This window comes from Trichosurus vulpecula, chromosome 3 (assembly GCF_011100635.1).
Source record: "Trichosurus vulpecula isolate mTriVul1 chromosome 3, mTriVul1.pri, whole genome shotgun sequence".
Lineage (NCBI taxonomy): Eukaryota > Metazoa > Chordata > Mammalia > Diprotodontia > Phalangeridae > Trichosurus > Trichosurus vulpecula.
This window is the reverse complement of record NC_050575.1, coordinates 398,820,649-398,839,559: the sequence shown is the minus strand read 5'-3', so window position 1 is coordinate 398,839,559 and position 18,911 is coordinate 398,820,649. Positions and strand designations below refer to the sequence as shown.

Below are 18,911 nucleotides of genomic sequence, written 5' to 3'. Positions count from 1 at the left end.
GACAGACATTTCTCCAGGCCATGGTGGGTCGGCTAATTTAAAAGCCAGATGGTACTAATACTTATTCCCAAATCATTGAACTGAGAACTGCAAGTTCAAAGCAAGAATTTGTATCCCTGTGTTAGGGGTGGATAATCTAAACCCCAGTGTAACAAAAACTAATGAAGGTGAGCATGATACGGTCTGACTAAGGAACTTGGAAAGCAGAAAGGTTTCCATTTCAATCCTTTTCCAGATTCGGTCTATACCTGCATTACAGGAAGAAAAATGTGTTATATTAACTTGGAAATAGTCACAGCCTTGTTATAAGGAAAACTATCAAAATTAATATTTTCAAATGTTTTGCAAACAAAAAACACTGCACATCTATTTCATATGCTTTAGTACAGAAGCCCAAGGCTGTAATTAGAGGCCAATTATTATTGGATGTTTTGCCTATTTTATCAATACTTGGATTGTTTCCCAGGGGGACCATGAAGGAAGAAAAGAATTCCACTGTCACTATCTAATTTACCAGATTTTCCCCCTTATGACACCGTCATTACTACTTCCACCACCACTGCTCTGACCATCACAGTTATTTATCAGGCACTTACAATGCCCATAAGTTATATCTGTAATTTTAAGGTTGGCACATGTCTACTCTAATTTTCTTAAAGAAAACAAAACTTATTTTAAAATTATTTTATTCAAAGGACTTAATCTCACAGTATGTTTGTCAGTGATGTGGAGAACCATTTTAGAAAAGGAAAAACTAAGTCATCCACAAGGGAACATGACTGGTTCATGTTTCATCAGCCAGTCAGTGACAAGGCCAGAAACTGGATGCAGATTTTCTGATTCAAATGAGCCTACATCCCACAAGCCTACCCTGATTTCAGGTTTGTTGTTGGTTATAAGAATGAAGGAGTTTGTTGAACAGAGCTGGCACTGCGTGTACTCATCACTCTCATATTTAAATGAATCTGGGATTGCACCAAGGTGAATGTTCTCTCCAATGTTGTGGATTACCACTCATCTATGCCTGCCCATTCTACATGACTCTTGCCCATGCCCACCCCTGCACTCACCACAGGGCATCCACCTAATACGTCAGGGGTCTTTCTTGCTTTGTCTTGACCTCCTGAGAACAAGGCACCATGGATAGAGCACTGGGCTTGGAGTCAGGAAGATAGTTCAAATCTGGCCTCAGACACTTCCTAGATGTGTGACCCTGGGCAATCTCTGCCTCAATTTCCATGACTGCAAAATAGGGATAATAATAGCATCTACCTCCCAGGGTTGCTGTGAGGATAAAATTAGATGCTATTTGTAAAGTGCCTGGCACAAAGTAAGTACTTAATAAATGTTAGCTATCATCATCATCATCATCATCATCATCATCGCTCATTCTCCCCATGTGACCATATTCTTTTTTGGCCATATAGCTCTTGGATGACATAGTACAATCCAGTTATCCTTAGTAATTCTCTGTTTGTATAATGCTGCAGCTTGCTCACACCCACCATATTGCCTCTGCAGTTCCCTTGGAGGGATGCTTATGTTCAATTCATCGAAAGCTATAATGTTCCATGACTTACAAGCCATACAGACATACAACACCAGTAGCATATTAGGTATTGTTTCAACAATCTGGCTTGCAGCTTCTGTGGGGGTGTAAGATCCATCCATAGCCAGCACCCAGAAAACTGCCAACAGCACAGGCTCTTTTGATCTGCTTAACTAAGGAAAGCAAGGTGAAGGAGTTGGCTAGCTTACTTTAATTCAGCATGCAAATATCATTCACTTAGTTCAGGGGAAAAAGCCAGCACCCTGAACTTCAGAGCAAATTACAAAGTACAAACATCAACAGACAGACCCAATACAGATTCATAGTTGCCAACATCTAGGTTCAGCCCGGGAGCTCAGAACAAGGGCTGGCCCAGAGTCACACGCCACCACTGCTGTGAGTAAGAGAGCTCCAAGGAACAGACAGCCAACCCCTGGTTTTTATATCTTTTTCAGCGTCAGGGGGTGAGTCACACATGCGACTCACCCACATGACCTAGAATCGTCACAAAGAGGCAGACTTAAACCCACATGGTCTAAAAGCCTCTGCTCTCCCAGACATGTAAACTAGGCCCTCCCTGGAGTTAGCCCCACCTTGGGCTAACTGCTTAGTTGCCAATCCACACCCACTAAGGTTTTACACCTAATAGGGGTTTGGGCCTGGGGCTTAGCACCTAGTAAAGCTCAATGAACTACTCAAAGGGAACAAAAGCCAAACTATTCAAGGGCACTTGTTGAACTAAGTGCTAAGGAGCCCATTTTTGGTTACCAACACAGGTATTAAAAAGATATACCTTTTTTTCAGGATGATGTTTGAGTGTCATTAAAAAGAACTGTTCCATTTCCTAAAGACAATCCAGCCTACTCTCCTTTGGTTCAACTCTGGGCCTCACTCACCATTCATTTACCATGTCAGTAAATGAGTTCCACAGGACTAACTGCATATCAAAAGTCTGAACTCATAGCAGTCTTCATCCACTTGGTTTTTCCCTGTATTTGTTGGGACAAACTCTTTTGAGTGATTCTAGATCTCTTCTAAGAGGCTCTGTAGCATTCCAGGGCTTGATTCAATCAGGACAGTATTATCCACAAACAGGAGGATCTGGAGGACCTCACCCTCTATAGGAAATCCCTCTTCAACTTGGACTCTGAACTAGCTCTCCTTCATGACAGAGGCAAATACTTTTGAGGACCATGAGTCTCTCCATTTTTGTCTCTCCTGATATTAAACATACAGAGTCAAGGAACAAAGCTGTCTTTGTCATTAGAACTTTAAATGAACCTCATATAATTTTCACATGTTTATTGGAGACATCTGTTTGGAGGAGAGCCTTTAAAGTGGAATCTCGCTCTACTGAATTAAATGCTTCTTCATAGTCAATAAACAATAAGCGCCATGGGGTCTTATATTTGATATACCTTTCAGTCAATTATGTGATGGTAAATATGTGGCTTACAATGGAATATCCCCTGTGAAATTCTGCCTGTTCCTCATCAAGGATACCCTTGAAGTATGGGGAGATTATTTTTGTAAAAATTATTTTAAAAATGAGAAAACAGCCATATATCAGTAGATGCCAATATTCTCTTGGCCTCTCTTTACAATAATAATAAGGTTCTATTTTTCTATTTCTTTGGCATATTTCCTTCCTGTAGATCCCTTGGGGATCCATCCCCAGGTGCTAGCACAGTTGCATCCCCTCCATGACAGACTTCCTCTGTGTAGACCTGGTCTAGCCTAGCTGCTTCTTCCATCTTTGTCTTCTTCAGCACCATCTCTAAGCCCTCTAGAAGTAGATGTAAGACCATGATGTTATTATATAAGTGTAGTGACTCCTCTGTCCTTGATGGTAAAAAAAATCACAAAAACCTTTGCAGATATTTTCTGTCTTTCATCTATTTGTTGTCCTTCTGGCTTTGTCCTTAAATTCCCTCAGAATGCCTTGGCTCAGTTGGGTCTCCTAGCCAAGCTTTGCTTCAACTAGGTTCACCCTCCACTGCTTCTCTCTGTTTTATGAGGCTATCCTGCTCATAATCTTACACCATCCTTCTTTGTAAGATTTTATAAATGAGTATACATTTTAAACTGGTACTGCTTTTGGCAGCCATATCTCTCTCCTTTCCAAGTAAAAGCATTTGCTGACTAATGCACGTTTTAGATCTTTTGGTCTTCCCATTAGGGCAATTTTTTTTAGATTTTTTTTTATTTAATATTTTTTAGTTTTCAGCATTGATTTCCACAAGATTTTGAGTTGCAAATTTTCTCCCCATTTCTACCCTCCCCCCGTTCCAAGATGGCATATATTCTGGTTGCCCCATTCCCCAGTCAGCCCTCCCTTATATCACCCCTTTTCCCCTTATTTTCTTACAGGGCAAGATTTCTATGCCCCATTGCCTGTATATCTTATTTCCCCGTTGCATGCAAAAACAACCTTTTTTTTGAGCATCTGCTTTTAAAACTTTGAGTTCCAAAGTCTCTCCCCTCTTCCCTCCCCACCCACTCTCCCTAAGAAGGCAAGCAATTCAACATGGGCCACACACGTATCATCATGCAAAACCCTCACATAAACTGTCATGTTGTGAAAGACTAACTATATTTCCCTCCCTCCTATCTTGTCCCACTTTATTCAATTTTCTCCCTTGACCCTGTCACTTTTCAAAAGTGTTGGCTTTTGATTACTTCTTCCTTCTATCTGCCCTCCCTTCGATCATCCCCCTTTTTTGTCCCCTTCCCCCTACATGTGGGGTAAGATACACAATTGAGTGTGTATGGTATTCCCTCCTCAAGTCAAATCCAATGAGAACAAGATTCACTCATTTGCCTTCACCTGCCCCCTCTTCCCTTCCAACAGAACTGCTCTTTCTTGCCACTTTTATGTGAGATAATTTACCCCATTCTATCTCTCCCTTTCTCCCTCTCTCAATATATTCCTCTCTCATCCCTTAATTTGATTTTATTTTTTAGGTATCATCCCTTCATATTCAACTCACCCTGTGCCCTCCGTCTATATCTGTGTGTGTGTGTGTGTGTGTGTGTGTGTGTGTGTGTGTGTGTGTGTGTGTATTCCCTTCAGCTACCCTAATACTGAGGTCTCATGAATTACACACATCATCTTTCCATGTAGGAATGTAAACAAAACAGTTTGACTTTAGTAAGTCCCTTATGATTTCTCTTTCTTGTTTACCTTTTCATGCTTCTCTTGATTCTTGTGTTTGAAAGTCAAATTTTCTATTCAGCTCTGGTCTTTTCACTGAGAAAGCTTGAAAGGCCTCTATTTTATTGAAAATCCATATTTTGCCTTGGAGCATGATACTCAGTTTTGCTGGGTAGATGATTCTTGGTTTTAATCCTAGATCCATTGACCTCTGGAATACCATATTCCAAGCCCTTCGATCCCTTAATGTAGAAGCTGCTAGATCTTGTATTATTCTGATTGTGTTTCCACAATACTCAAACTGTTTCTTTCTGGCTGCTTGCAGTATTTTCTCCATGGTCTGGGAGCTCTGGAATTTGGTGACAATATTCCTAGGAGTTTTCTTTTTGGGATCTTTTTGAGGAGGCGATTGGTGGATTCTTTCAATTTCTATTTTACCCTCTGGCTCTAGAATATCAGGGCAGTTCTCCTTGATAATTTCTTGAAAGATGATGTCTAGGCTCTTTTTTTGATCATGGCTTTCAGTCCAATAATTTTTAAATTATCTCTCCTGGACCTATTTTCCAGGTCAGTGGTTTTTCCAATGAGATACTTCACATTGTCTTCCATTTTTTCATTCCTTTGGTTTTCTTTTATAATATCTTGATTTCTCATAAAGTCACTAGCTTCCACTTGCTCCAGTCTAATTTGTAAGCTAATATTTTCTTCAGTGGTCTTTTGGACTTCCTTTTCCATTTGGCTAATTCTTCCTTTCAAGGCATTCTTCTCCTCATTGGCTTTTTGGAGCTCTTTTGCCATTTGAGTTAGTCTATTTTTTAAGGTGTTGTTTTCTTTAGTATTTTTTTCAGTATTTTTTTGGGTCTCCTTTAGCAAGTCATTGACTTGTTTTTCATGATTTTCTTGAATCACCCTAATTTCTCTTCCGAATTTTTCCTCTACTTCTATTACTTGCTTTTCCAAATCATTTTTGAGCTCTTCCATGGCCTAAGACCAATTCATATTTTTCTCTAAGGCTTTTGATGTAGGCTCTTTGACCTTGTTGACATCTTCTGGCTGTATGTTTTGGTATTCTTTGTCATCAGATAAAAATTCCAAAGTCTGATTCTGAATCTGGGTCCATTTTCACTGCCTGTTCATGTTCCCAGTCAACTACTTGACCCTTGAGCTCTTTGTAAAGGTATGACTGCCTGTAGAGTAGAGAGTACTTTGTCCCAAGCTTTGGAGGTCTTGTGCTGCTGTTTTTGGAGCTACTTCTACACACCAAGCTCTGCCACACCATCGTTCCTTCTCCCCCAAGAACCACCAACCCAGACTTGGACTCAGTTCCAAGCAAGCTCTGCACTCCCACTCTGATCTGCCATTTAATTCCTCCCACCTGGTGGGCCTGGGGCCAGAAGCAACTGCAGCTGGAAGTAGCCCTAGAGCTGCACCACTTCCGCACCCCCAGGGCTGGGACCGACTGGGCACTCCTTTCACTCCTTTCTAGCAGTTCTACCCAATAACCTTCTCTGTTATCTTTGGCATTTGTGGGTTGAGAAGTCTGATAACTGCCATAGCTCAGTGATTCAGGGCCCTGTGGCCTGTTCCACCTGGCTTCCAGTCTGGTTGGTCCTGGCATGGCTCATGCTGGGATCTGCTCCACTCAGCTCCCAGCTCCATGCAATAGACCCTTTCCCACAACCATCCAGGCTTTCCTGGCCTGGAGCCCTGCTTCCCTCTGTTATTTCGTGGGTTCTGCAGCTCTAGAATTTGTTCAGAGCCATTTTTCACAGGTGTTTGGAGGGACCTGGGGGAGAGCTCATGCAAGTCCCTGCTTTCCAGCCACTATCTTGGCTCCACCCCCCCAGGACAATTTATTTACATCAGGTAAACTTATGCCTGAAGTTATAATCTAGGTTGACTCCCTTTCTTCTATCCATATGCCTTTGTTTAAAAAGGTCTGATTGAAGGTGTGATTGCACAATATATGCCTTTCCCTTTTTCTTCTGGTTTTACATTAATTTTGATCTTTGTTCCACATGTTGGTAGCAGAGCAGGACACGGACAGCTGACATGTTTGCCTACTCATTAATTTCGTTCATTTTTTTCCCTTGATACAGGAGCCTCAAAGTGAGTTGGTGGCAGAATTCAAGCCTCTCACTCTAAAGAATGTCTCCTGTCTGCCAGTCCGGGTGATACTGACCACCAAAGAGCCCTTCTACCTTTGTGACCTGGACCACTCCCTTCTATACCAGCCCTGTGGGGTGAGCAGACAGCATGCTTACCTGATGGCAAGCACTTTGGGGTTACGTGGGCAGTGAAGAGGAACTTCCTTCTGCAGACTCTCAGAATATCAAGGCACCACAGGCCCTCACCCCATCCCCACTCAAAGCCTTTGCCATATGTCCAAGAAGTGACCATTCATTTTTTTAAACCTACTATGGCAAAGAAGGACCCTAAGCAGTAGGCATATAGAGCTGAAAGTTGAAAATTACCTCTCATAAAAAAATCTAGCCCAGTCAGCAGGACATTTATCTTAAAACCTCAAGTTCTCTATGATACCAGTTTCATTGCTGGCATGATTCAGACATGTTGGACACATGATGCTCTGCAGATACTGTGGTCCCTAAGGATTTTGTCTAAAATGTTGCATTTCCAGCAGTAAGACACAAAAGATGATTGCTAGCCTGGCTTTCAGCTCATGGTTAGTTAAAAGGGAAGTTAATCTATAGGAGGTACTTAATAAACACTGATTGATTGATAGTCATTATCTGGGACTTTCATCAGATAATTAGCTTTACTACCCAGAACCACCTTGAGATGAACCTTTAAGTGACCCAGCTCTGCCTTGCTCTAAAAGCAACTTGATTATGAAATGAATAAGTGATTTATTCAGTACTTACTACATAGCAAGCTCTGTGTGAAGCCCTGGAGATACAAACCAAAAAGGGAGACAGCCCCTGCTTTCCAGAGCTCACATTATAATCAGAGGATACAACAAGAAAAGGAGAGTTTCAACCATAGCGAGAATGGAAAGCCCTGATGGCCTTTACATTTCCATGGCAGGGGGATGGCAAGGTCCAGGAGTTCACAGGATGCATTATCAGATAAAATGGCAATCCCCAGAGGGTAGAGAAGATGCATTGGCTGAGCTAATGGGGATCTGTTCCCAGTGAGCCAAAAGGTAAAGAGGCAGGGTCAGTGGAAAGCCTATGTGGTCTTAGAGGCATGCGAGAGCCGACTCTTTTTTTATGAAGGGGGCAAGGCAAGGCAATTGGGGTCAAGTGACTTGCCCAAGGTCACACAGCTAGTAAGTGTATCAAATGTGCGTGGCCATATTTGAACACAGGTCCTCCTGATTCCAGGGCCAGTGCTCTACTCACTATGCCACCTAGCTGCCCCTGGAGCCAACTCTTAACAGCTGAAGAGCCAATGGTTAGATTTTCAGGGTAGGCATTTACACTTCAGAAATCAGCAAATAGGTTCTACAAACCAGGGCTTGGGTTATTGTTTTGTTTATTAACAAGACTTAAAACTTAAAAACTTTAAAGTGTGTCCTGCTTACATTGGAAAGTCAGTTATTAAACTTGTTCCAGCATGCCAACTGAACACACACATTTTATAAAAAAGATGGTGATTAGTGACTCCTTTCTTATCCCATTGGTATCATGACATGTTTTGAAGGACTGGGTGCAGGGGTGTCCTGGAGAAGCCCTGCCCACACAGATGGGAAGGGGAGGAGGGGGCCTGAAGATTGGAAGGAAGCAGAGTCTCTGGCTTTCTTCTGAACCGGGAGGTGGGGAAAGAACTCTGGTAGGGTTGGGCTGCAGGAGGGAGGGGAGTAGGAGCTACTTAGTAGGAAGACTATGGGAGAGAGAAGGTTCCTCTGGTACCTAGCAGAGTGTGGGCGATGGATGGTCCACAGTCAGGTAATGGACATGCTCCTGCCCTACTGCCTCTGAAGGATTTTTTTGGGCAGAGATAGTATGGGCTTCAGGCCATGGGAAAGTGGAACCAGGTAAAATCTAGGGGGTGGGGGTGGGGAGAGAGAAATCATCATGTCCAGCCTTTCCTATAGGAAGATTTTACTGTGGACATTGGCATCCAGAAGAACATAAAGGATTTCAGTCAAATAAGATAAAGAACAAATACCTTCTAAAGAAGTAACTAAGGAATATAGTAATCCCTTTAAAATCCCCTGAAGATTGCTGAAAACCCATACCATGAAAACCAAGCTACAGACTTAGGATCATAGACATTAGCTAAGAACTCGAATGACCTAATTCATCCTTTTGGGGGCCATTCCCCAATTTTTTTATTGATTCCTTATCAAATCTGATTTTAAAAGTTTTCATCAATTAACTTGTCCTCATTTTCATAGAAAAAACATGAAGCAGCTAGGTGGTATGTGCATAAAGAGTGCTGAACTGCAAATTGAGAAGACCAGAGTTAAAATCCTGCCTCAGAAACTTGCTAGCTGGGTGACCCTGGGCAAATTAGTTAACTTTGCCTCAGCTTCCCCACCTGTAAAATGGGGATAATATAACTTCAAATTGCAGGGTTGCTGCAAGGATCAAAAGAGTAAATGTAAAGCATATCTAAGAGTGCTATAAAAATGCAAGCTATTATTATTATTTAGTGCTATTATATTTATTTTAGATTTTCCTTCTATCCTTGTCTCCTTTATAATCTTACAGTTCTTATTATAATCTCATTCCTTTAATTTCCTATGCCTGTATTTCTTTATCGTAGGCTTTCTTTTTATATTGCAAAAAAATAAGATGCAAAACAGATTTAGTTGCGTTAAACTTTGCTTGTCAATGTGTGGTATGATGGGAAGTAGTCTGAAGACCGGGCTGTTTTTATTAAAGCATTAAAATACATGGTACAAAAAGCGACTAATATTTCTCATACAGCCTCTGGAAATGGCAGTTGGGGCCGAGAAGAAATTGATGATCAAGTTTGACCCTTGTATCCGAAGCGATTTAAACCAATGGGTAGCAGAAGAAATCCTGGCCATCAAGTATTTAGAGCATCCCCAAGTGGACTACATGAACCTCAGGGGAGAAGTGCATTTCCCTAACCTCACCTTTGAAACCATGGAAGTGGATTTCGGCTGCATCCTGAATGACACAGAGGTGATTCGATACATCCAGATGGTCAACTGCAGCCCCCTGGTGGTGAAATTCCGATGGTCCTTCCTAGTGGATGACAACGAAAACCAGATAAGGTAGTGTCTAACCTGGCAAAGTCTGCTTCTTCCCCTTTTGAATCTGTCCTTCTGTCTTCTCTTTCTTACATGGGGTTTGAGCCTGTTTCCCTGTGGCCCTTGTGTTTGTCTCTCTATGAATCATTCCAGATCCAGACAGTTGATTCAATGGACTCTTTAGAAGCACCACATCTCAACTGAATACATTCAGTGGCATCCATGAGGGTCTTGGTGCAGGCATAAGGACTGTCTTTAGGAGGACGCCCCGATCCTGCTGAGGGTCAGGAGAGATGTCTGTATGTGTGTGGATAGTTGTCCCGATAAGCTAATCAATCATTATGAATGAGTTCATTAGGCCAGGTGACTCTCACTCTCCAAATGAGAAGAAATCTCAGGGGTCACTATGTTTCATGTTAAGTTCCATGCCCTAAGTTATGACACAGATTGTTTACTATGCTCTTGACAATCCTACTGGGAGTTTCTTTGAGCCCCAGTCCCACATTTTAAGAACCTGGTTGTCGTTCAGTTGTTTTTCAATCGTGTCAGACTCTTCACAACCCCAGTTGGAGTTTTCTTGGCAAACATACTGTAGTCATTTGTCCTTTCCTTTGCCAGCTCATTTGACAAATGAAGAACTAAGGCAAACAGGGTGAAGTGACTTGCCCAGAGTCACGCAGCTAGTAAGTATCTGCGGCCAGATTTGAACTTAGGAAGATGAGTCTTCCTGATTCCAAGCCCAGCACTCTGTCTGCTGTGCCACCTAGTTGCCAGTAGGGAATAAGTATTTATGTAGCACCAATATATGCCAAGCACTGTGCTAAGCACTTTTTTATATATTGTCACAACAATCCTGTGATGTAAACTCTATTATTATCCCCATTTTATAGTTGAGAAAGGTGAGGTAACCAGAGGTCAAGTGACTTGCCTAGAGTCACATAACAAGGAAGTGTCTGAGACCAGATTTGAACTCAGGATTTCCTGACTCCAGATTTAACATTCTATCTACTGCACTACCAGCTGCCTCCTAGGGTAGATATATTAAATCTAAGATCTTTGAGTTTATGAAGAATAGCCAAATGAGAGTATAGCAGAGGGGGCAGAGTCAAGATGGCAGCAGGAAAGCAGGGACTTGCTTAGGCTTTCCCCCAAATCCCTCCAAACACCTTCAAAAAATGGCTCCAAACAAATTCTAGAGCTACAGAACCCACAGAATAACAGAGGGAAGTGGGTCTCCAGCCCAAGACAACCTGGATCATCACTGGGAAGGGTCTATCGTGCTGTGCTGGGAGAGTGCAGCCAAGTGTGGGCCACACCAGGACAGACCAAGTGCTGAGGAGATTGGCCAGAGCAAGCCAGAGGGCCCTGAACCACTGAGCTGTGGCAGCTACCAAACTTCTCAACCCACAAACGCCAAAGACAACTTAGCAGGTCAGTGTGAAAACTACTGGATCGGGGTGAGAGGAGTGTGCAGTCGGCCCCAGCCCTGGGGGCAGCAAAAGTGGTGCAGCATGGTGGCTGCAGCAGCAGGAAGCTCCTGCAGCTGCTTCCAGAGCTCTTGCTGCTGTTGCTTCTGGTCCCAGGCCCACCTGGTAGGAGGAGTCAAGCAGTGGATCAGAGCAGGAGTGTAGGAGCACTTTGCTGGCACAGAAGCAGGGTTCTCTTGCTTTGCCCTGCTTGGATCTAGGTCGTGGTCCTGGCTGGTGGTTCTTAGGGGAGGAGGAGCACTGGTGTGTCAGAGCTTGCCCTGTAGAAGTAGCTCTGGAAACAGCAACACAACGCCCCTGAAGCTTGGGACAAAGCACTCATCATTCTGAAGGCAGTCATACCCTGACAAAAACCTCAAGGGTCAAGTAGTTGGCTGGGAACATGAACAGGCAGTGAAAGACTCAGACTATTGAATCTTTTTTTGGTGGCAAAGAAGATCAAAACATACAGCCAGAAGAGGTCAACAAGGTCAAAGAGCCTACATCAAAAGCCTCCAAGAAAAATATGAATTGGTCTCAGGCCATGGAAGAGCTCAAAAAGGATTTGGAAAGGCAAGTAAGAGAAGTAAAGGAAAAATTGGGAAGAGAAATGAGAGTGATGCAAGAAAATCATGAAAAACAAGTCAATGACTTGCTAAAGGAGACCCAAAAATACTTAAGAAAATAAAACTTTAAAAAATAGACTAACCCAAATGGCAAAAGAGTTCCAAAAAGCCAATAAGGGGAAGAATGCCTTAAAAGACAGAATTAGCCAAATGGAAAAGGAGGTCCAAAAGACCACTGAAGAAAATACTAACTTAAAAATTAGAATGGAGCAAGTGGAAGCTAATGACTTTATGAGAAATCAAGAAATTATAAAACAGAACCAAAAGAATGAAAAAATGGAAGACGATGTGAAATATCTCATTGGAAAAACCATTGACCTGAAGAATAGATCCAGGAGAGATAATTTAAAAATTATTGGACTACCTGAAAGCCATGATCAAAAAAAGAGCCTAGACATCATCTTTCAAGAAATTATCAAGGAAAACTGCCCTGATATTATAGAACCAGAGGGTAAAATAGAAATCTGAAGAATCCACTGATTGCCTCTTGAAGAAGATCCCAAGAAGAAAACTCCTAGGAATATTGTAGCCAAATTCCAGAGTTCCCAGGTCAAGGAGAAAATATTGCAAGCAGCCAGAAAGAAACAATTTGAGTATTGTGGAAACATAATCAGGATAACACAAGATCTAGCAGCTTCTACATTAAGGGATCAAAAGGCTTGGAATATGATATTCTGAGGGTAAAAGAGCTAGGATTAAAACCAAGAATCACCTACCCAGCAAAACTGAGTATAACACTCCCAGACAAAATATGGATTTTCAATAAAATAGAGGATTTTCAATAAAATAGAGGACTTTCAAGCATTCTTGAAAAAGAAAAGACCAGAGCTGAAGAGAAAATTTGACTTTCAAATATAAGAATCAAGAGAAGCATGAAAGGGTAAACAGGAAAGAGAAATCATAAGGGACTTACTAAATTTGAACTGTTTTGGTTACATTCCTACATGGAAAGATGATATTTGTAACTTGTGAGACCTTTATAAGTATAAGGGTAGTTGAAGGGAATATACATAGATAGATAGATTGACAGACAGACAAAGGGCACAGGGTGAGTTGAATATGAAGGGGTGATGCCTAAAAATAAATAAATAAATACAATTAAGGGGTGAGAGAGAAATATATTGGGAGAAGGAGAAAGGGAGAGATAGAATGGGGTAAATTATCTCACATAAAAGAAAAAGCAATTCTATTGGAAGGGAAGAGGGGGCAGGTGAAAGGGAATGAATGAATCTTGCTCTCATCAGACTTGACTTAAGGAGGGAATAACTTACACGCTCATTTGGGTATCTTACCCTACAGGAAAGTAGGTGGGAGGGGGATAAGAGAAAGGGGATGAGAAGGGAGAGCAGAGCAGGGAAGGAGGTAATCAAAACAAACAGTTTAGAAAAGGGCCGGGGTCAAGGGGATAAAACTGAATAAAGGGGGACAGGATAGGATGGAGGGAAATATAGTTAGTCTTTCACAACATGACTGTTATGGAAGTGTTTTGCATAATGATAACATATGTGGCCTATGTTGAATTGCTTGCCTTCTCAAGAAGGGTGGGTGGGGAGGGAAGAAGGGAGAGAATTTGGAGCTAAAGTTCTAAAAACAAATGCTCAAAAAAAGTCGTTTTTTGGATGCAACTGGGAAATAAGATATGCAAGCAATGGGGTATAGAAATCTATCTTGCCCTATAGGAAAGTAAAGGGAAAAGAGATGAGGGAGGGAGTGGGGTGACAGAAGGGAGAGCAGACTGGGGAAAGGGCAATCAGAATATATGCCATCTTGGGGTGGGGGAGGTAGAAAATTTGTGACTCACAATCTTGTGGAAATCAATGTTGAAAACTAAAAATATTAAATAAAGAATATGCAATGAGAATACAGCAGAGAAAAGTAGAATTTATGATATTAGTCTTTGGAAGTGGCCCTCTTATTAAATTAGATTTTAATTCAGTTAAAATCTAATCCTGAATTTGATTTTAATTTTGGAAATACTCCATTGAGAGTAAAAAAAAAGTCTTTCATTTCAGATATTGCTGGGTAAAATTATTCATCTACTCCTATGTTCGCTGGGGTATTGCTGTTTCTGACTACATCTTTCTTTTCTTTAGGCAACTCAAAGGCAGAATCAGTTTTCAGATTTTAATTAGCCTGACCTTCATTTCAAATGCCCATTGTATCATGAAGGCCCTTCATACTCTCCTGACTTGTTAGCGCTTCTATGTGATACCCATTTTATATCTGACAATCAGATCCTGTTCTTCAGTTCTGTGCCTGTTAATGAAGCAATCATGTGCTCTCTCTGGAGTCTCCAGTGGGTACCTAATGACCATCCAAGGCCTTGCTTGGAGTGTGCAGCCAGCACTGACTGGAGCCTCCCACACATCAGGATGCTCATTAAGTGGCCCAGAGGAAACACAAGCAGTGTACCATAGATGGTTTTTGTTTGGCATTTAAATATTGTCAATATTTAACATTCTAAATAATTGTGGGAAGGCAAGTTAGTCTGCCATAATGGGCATTACCCATCTTGTTCTATAGAGCGATATTGACATAGCATAGCTTAATGAGTTTTTTCCAACTGGGGCCAAAGGACATTCTTTCTTTTTCTTTGGATACACAGGACCTACAATTAAAATTGTGACATTTAAAAACTGTATTAGGTCAAAGCTACATAAAAATACCTAGCGTGGCATCAATTTGTGTTTGCATAAATTGATTTTGAGCTCTCCCTCTTCATCATCTCCTTTTTTTGATACTGACTGCCATGGGGATGTGGGGAGTTTGCACAGTGAACAAATGCAGAAACTTGGCTCTCTCCTGAGTCAAGCGGAAGGCTCTTCCCTAGTTCCCTGGCTCCTGTTGCCAGTTCTTCCATCTTGGCAGTGTTATCAACAGGCATTATCAGACATATTTGGGTTGTATGTCTTGAAGGAGAAAAGTAAGTAAGCAACAGTCTCATTTTTCTTCACAGTCGAGAGAAGAAATAGACCATTGTATTTAATAAATTGGAAACAGAAATCCTAGGTGGTGTCTTCAACTTTGCCATTGACCATTAATGGGGCAGTGTTAGGGTGGAAGCCTATTATTATCTGACATCCAGAGAGGAGCCAAGAGTTCTTTTAAGTGGACTGACTTTAATATCTCTTTTCAACAGGGGAACACAACAGTTGGTCTTCTACCAATCTAAGTCTTTGTAAACAGAAAAGGAGGCCCAGTTGTGGAAGAGTATAAGGGGCCCTGGGTTTTAATCCCAATTCTGTTTGTTGGAAAACCTTGGGCAAGTCACTGTCTTTTCTTTTCTTTTTTTTGAAGGGGGGAAGGCAAGGCAGTTGGGGTTAAATGATTTGCCCAAGGTCACACAGCTAGTAAGTGTCAAGTGTCTGGGGTCGGATTTGAATTCAGATCCTCCTGGCTCCAGGGCCAGTGCTCTACTCACTGCACCACGTAGCGGCCCCAGGTCACTTTCTTTTTCTGGGTCTCAGTTTCCTCCTCTGTAGAAGGATTAGATGATTTTTCATGGCCCTTCCAGCTCCAAAGTTCTATGATTTCATCAATAGTGATAACAACCATAACAACAATATTAGTGACATATTAGGTATCAATCATTGATTGATGATTTGACAATACTTTGGCCATCACCCAGAGAATAACCATATATGGATGTATTTATGAAAAGCCACTAAGTCATTTACTTGCTTTTTTCCCAATGTAAATAATCCTAATTCATCCAATTTCTCTTCATGGGTCTTGATTTTCAACCCTTAAACTAATCGAGGTAGCTATGTGGCGTGGTGGGTAGAGAGCTGGACTTGGAGTCAGGAAGTCCTGAGTTTGAATTCTGCCTCAGACATTTCTTTGTGTGACTTTGGACAAGTCCACCTCTCTCAACCTCAGTAGGAATAATAGTGTTTATGAGGCTTAAATGCAATACCATATGTATTTGACTTTGAAGTTGTCAGTCCTCAAAGTTCTATGGAACTTGTTGAGTTGTTTCAGTCTCTTGGCAAGGATACTGTAGTGGTTTGCCGTTTCCTCCTCCAGATCATTTGACAGATAAGGAAACTGAGGCAACAGGGCTAAGTGACTTACGCAGGGTCACACAGCTGATAAATGTCTGAGGCAAAATTTGAACTCAGGAAGATGAGTCTTCCTGATTCCAAGCCCAGCACTCTCTCCACTATGGCACCACCTAGCAAGCTATTATCTTCATTGCTTTTCCCTGACTCCTTTCCAATTTCTGACTTCTGATCTCTCATACTTCTGTAGTTAAGTTTTTGCTCACTACTATCTCTCACAAAATTTCCTTTTAAACCTCACAAAATTCTAGGAAGTAGATAAGGCGTATCCATTTTACAGCAGAGGAAACAAGCATCGTGGGGCTCAAGTCATGGCTGAGGTCATAGACTGTTTAGTGGGCAGCTCCAAATAAGCCTCAGTTCTCTTGACATCCATGCCAGACCACATGAACACTTTGTGGAGGAGGGGGAAGGAAAGTAGCAGGAAGAATTGGTTACTAATCTGGTTTTATTTGAGTGTCTGTATGAATTCAATTCCAACAACAAACACTTATTAACTACCCATGTGCAAGGAACTCAAATATAAACTAAACCAATGGACCAATCCCTGCTCTCAAGCTTACATTCTTTTTAAATCTTATCTTTATTATTCTGATCTTAACATGGAATAAAATGAGCTTTTTGATATACAAAGTAGAAGAGAGAAAAAGAATTGTTCACAAAACTGAGGCTCCCTCTTAAGTATAGCTTGCTTTTCCTTGAAAATAGATAACATCTTCAGCATGTGACTTTCTAAGCTGTTCTGCCTTGTCATTTCCTTCAGTTTCTTCTGTACATTTATAGGTGCTTCAGTGCCTCTCTTTCTTTTTTTTTTCTTTTTTTCTTGTCAGCCTAGCACTAAGATCCTTCTCTTCCTCACCCCAATCCCCCTATTAACAAGAGGCGGAGGGGGAAGCCCTTGTGACAAATACAGATAGTCACACAAAACAAACTCCCACACTGGCCACATTGAAAAACTAACCACATTAACTCTTATTGGGACTCAGCTCTTGCATCCAATGGGAAAATCAATGTGGAATCAGTATAACGGAAAGGTCCTCCATCTAAAGTCATATTCTAAATTTTCACTGTGGTATGGAGAGGAGTACAGAACTCTTGAAAGCTCTGTTAATGGAGGGACAGCCAGTCAAAATCATGGAACAGGAGATGGAGTGTCATAGATGGGAAACGGTAAGAAGGCTAGTTTGGCTTGGACCATAGAGTGTGTGAAGGACAGTAATGTAGAATGCTGAAAAGGTAGACTGAGGCCAGGCTGTAAAGGGCTTTAAATACCTGGTTCTATATGTGACAGGGAGTCACTGAAATTTACTGAATAGGGGGAGGAGACTGACATTGTCAGATCTGTGCTTTGGGAAAATCACCATAGGAGCTATGTTAAGGATGGATTGGAGAGAGGAAAGACTTGATGCAGAGAGATAAATCAGAAGGTGAGAGGTGATAGATGCCTGAACAAGGGCAGCCACTGTATGAGGAGGAAGAAAGGGACAGCTGGGAGCAATGCAGAGGTGGAAGCAATAAGATTTGGCAACTGACGCAGTGACATGTTGCCTTTGACCTCTGAGAGGTTCTGATTTAAGATGGCAACACCCACACTCACCCAAAGGCAAAACTACCCGAATATTGAGCAAATCCATTGATTGCTAAGGAAATTAAAAAAAAATAAGTAAAATTTTAAAAGAATGTGAGCTTGAGAGCAGGGATCGGTCCATTGGTTTATTTTATGTTGAGTGTCTTGCATATGGCAGGTGGTTCATTAGTGTTTGTGTCTGGAACTGAATTCATGCAGACACTCTGATAAAACCAGACTATTAACCAATTATAATTATCAGCCCACAAAGGCACATTTTTGGTAAGAAGGGAATGGCATTCTTGTTGTTTTGACATCCTCTTCTTCCTTCACTGTCAGGCTAGGCATCTTCCATCCATGTCAAACTGAAAGCTTCATGGAGACCTCATCATTTTAAGAGGAGGCCACATTTAATTGAGAAGAAAAAGGTTCTTTTCACTTTAGTTAAGAAACACAAAATGCATGATGGCAAAAGATCATTCTTATTAGATGCCTCTTCGTTACATTGCCAGCCTTCCATTTCTAATTAGAACTTTCCTCATCTTTTTAATTAGGATTTTCCTTTTTTCATTTCCCAATAGGCTACTTGGTTGGTAGTTTTATATACTTGTCATATTCTTTCTTGTCATAATATATTAAAAACTTTGAAATGCCCAAATAAGGGATGCTTTAAAAACACAGTGATGATGATGATTATACATATGCATGTTTATCATTGGCGATTATGATTCTGAATTTAAAAGCATCTCCCTCATGGGGACCCATGAATTTTCCCCCCACTTGTGGTCTTCATTCTCTATTGCAAGAACAAGGCAAGATCTCTGTATGAGGAAGAATTCTGAACAAATGAGCACCAGATAAAACGAAAGGCCCCTTCCAAGGAATATTGCACTGAGACCAGAAGAGGAAAAAGTGTATGTTGTGGTGTAACAGCAAGACATGTTTATATTGACTTCTTGTATACTGTGCTTGTAACCAGGGGACCAGGGAAAAATAAATGCAGGTATGAATGCTTCATCGCAGGAATACGTTCCTTCAGTTGAGAAACAGCTGGACTGGTCAGCTTGGTGAGAAAATGATCTCTGAAGAGGATTTATACAGAGGTCACTCCAAGCTTCCATAGGCCTTTCCTTTGAATAGGCCAGACTGGCAATCCTGAATGTCAGTTGGGAAAGAAAATATTGGCTTGTGAGGGTGTCTGCATTTCAGGACTGGTTACTGAGAACCTGAAAGGAAGTCATACCTTAGACAAACAGGCAGACCAGTCATCAATAACAGTCTTACTGTTATTTTTCCAAATAGG

At 41.4% G+C, this 18,911-nt stretch overlaps 1 protein-coding gene across 1 annotated transcript in view; it reads left to right on the top strand.

Annotated features, from left to right (window-relative positions):
* HYDIN (HYDIN axonemal central pair apparatus protein) overlaps positions 1–18,911 on the top strand; it is a 455,510-nt gene that overhangs the window by 234,457 nt on the left and 202,142 nt on the right. Inside the window, exons 21-22 of the mRNA XM_036750079.1 lie at positions 6,803–6,946; positions 9,599–9,912. Of these exons, the coding sequence (XP_036605974.1) occupies positions 6,803–6,946; positions 9,599–9,912 (458 nt within the window). The remainder of the gene's footprint in view (positions 1–6,802; positions 6,947–9,598; positions 9,913–18,911) is intronic.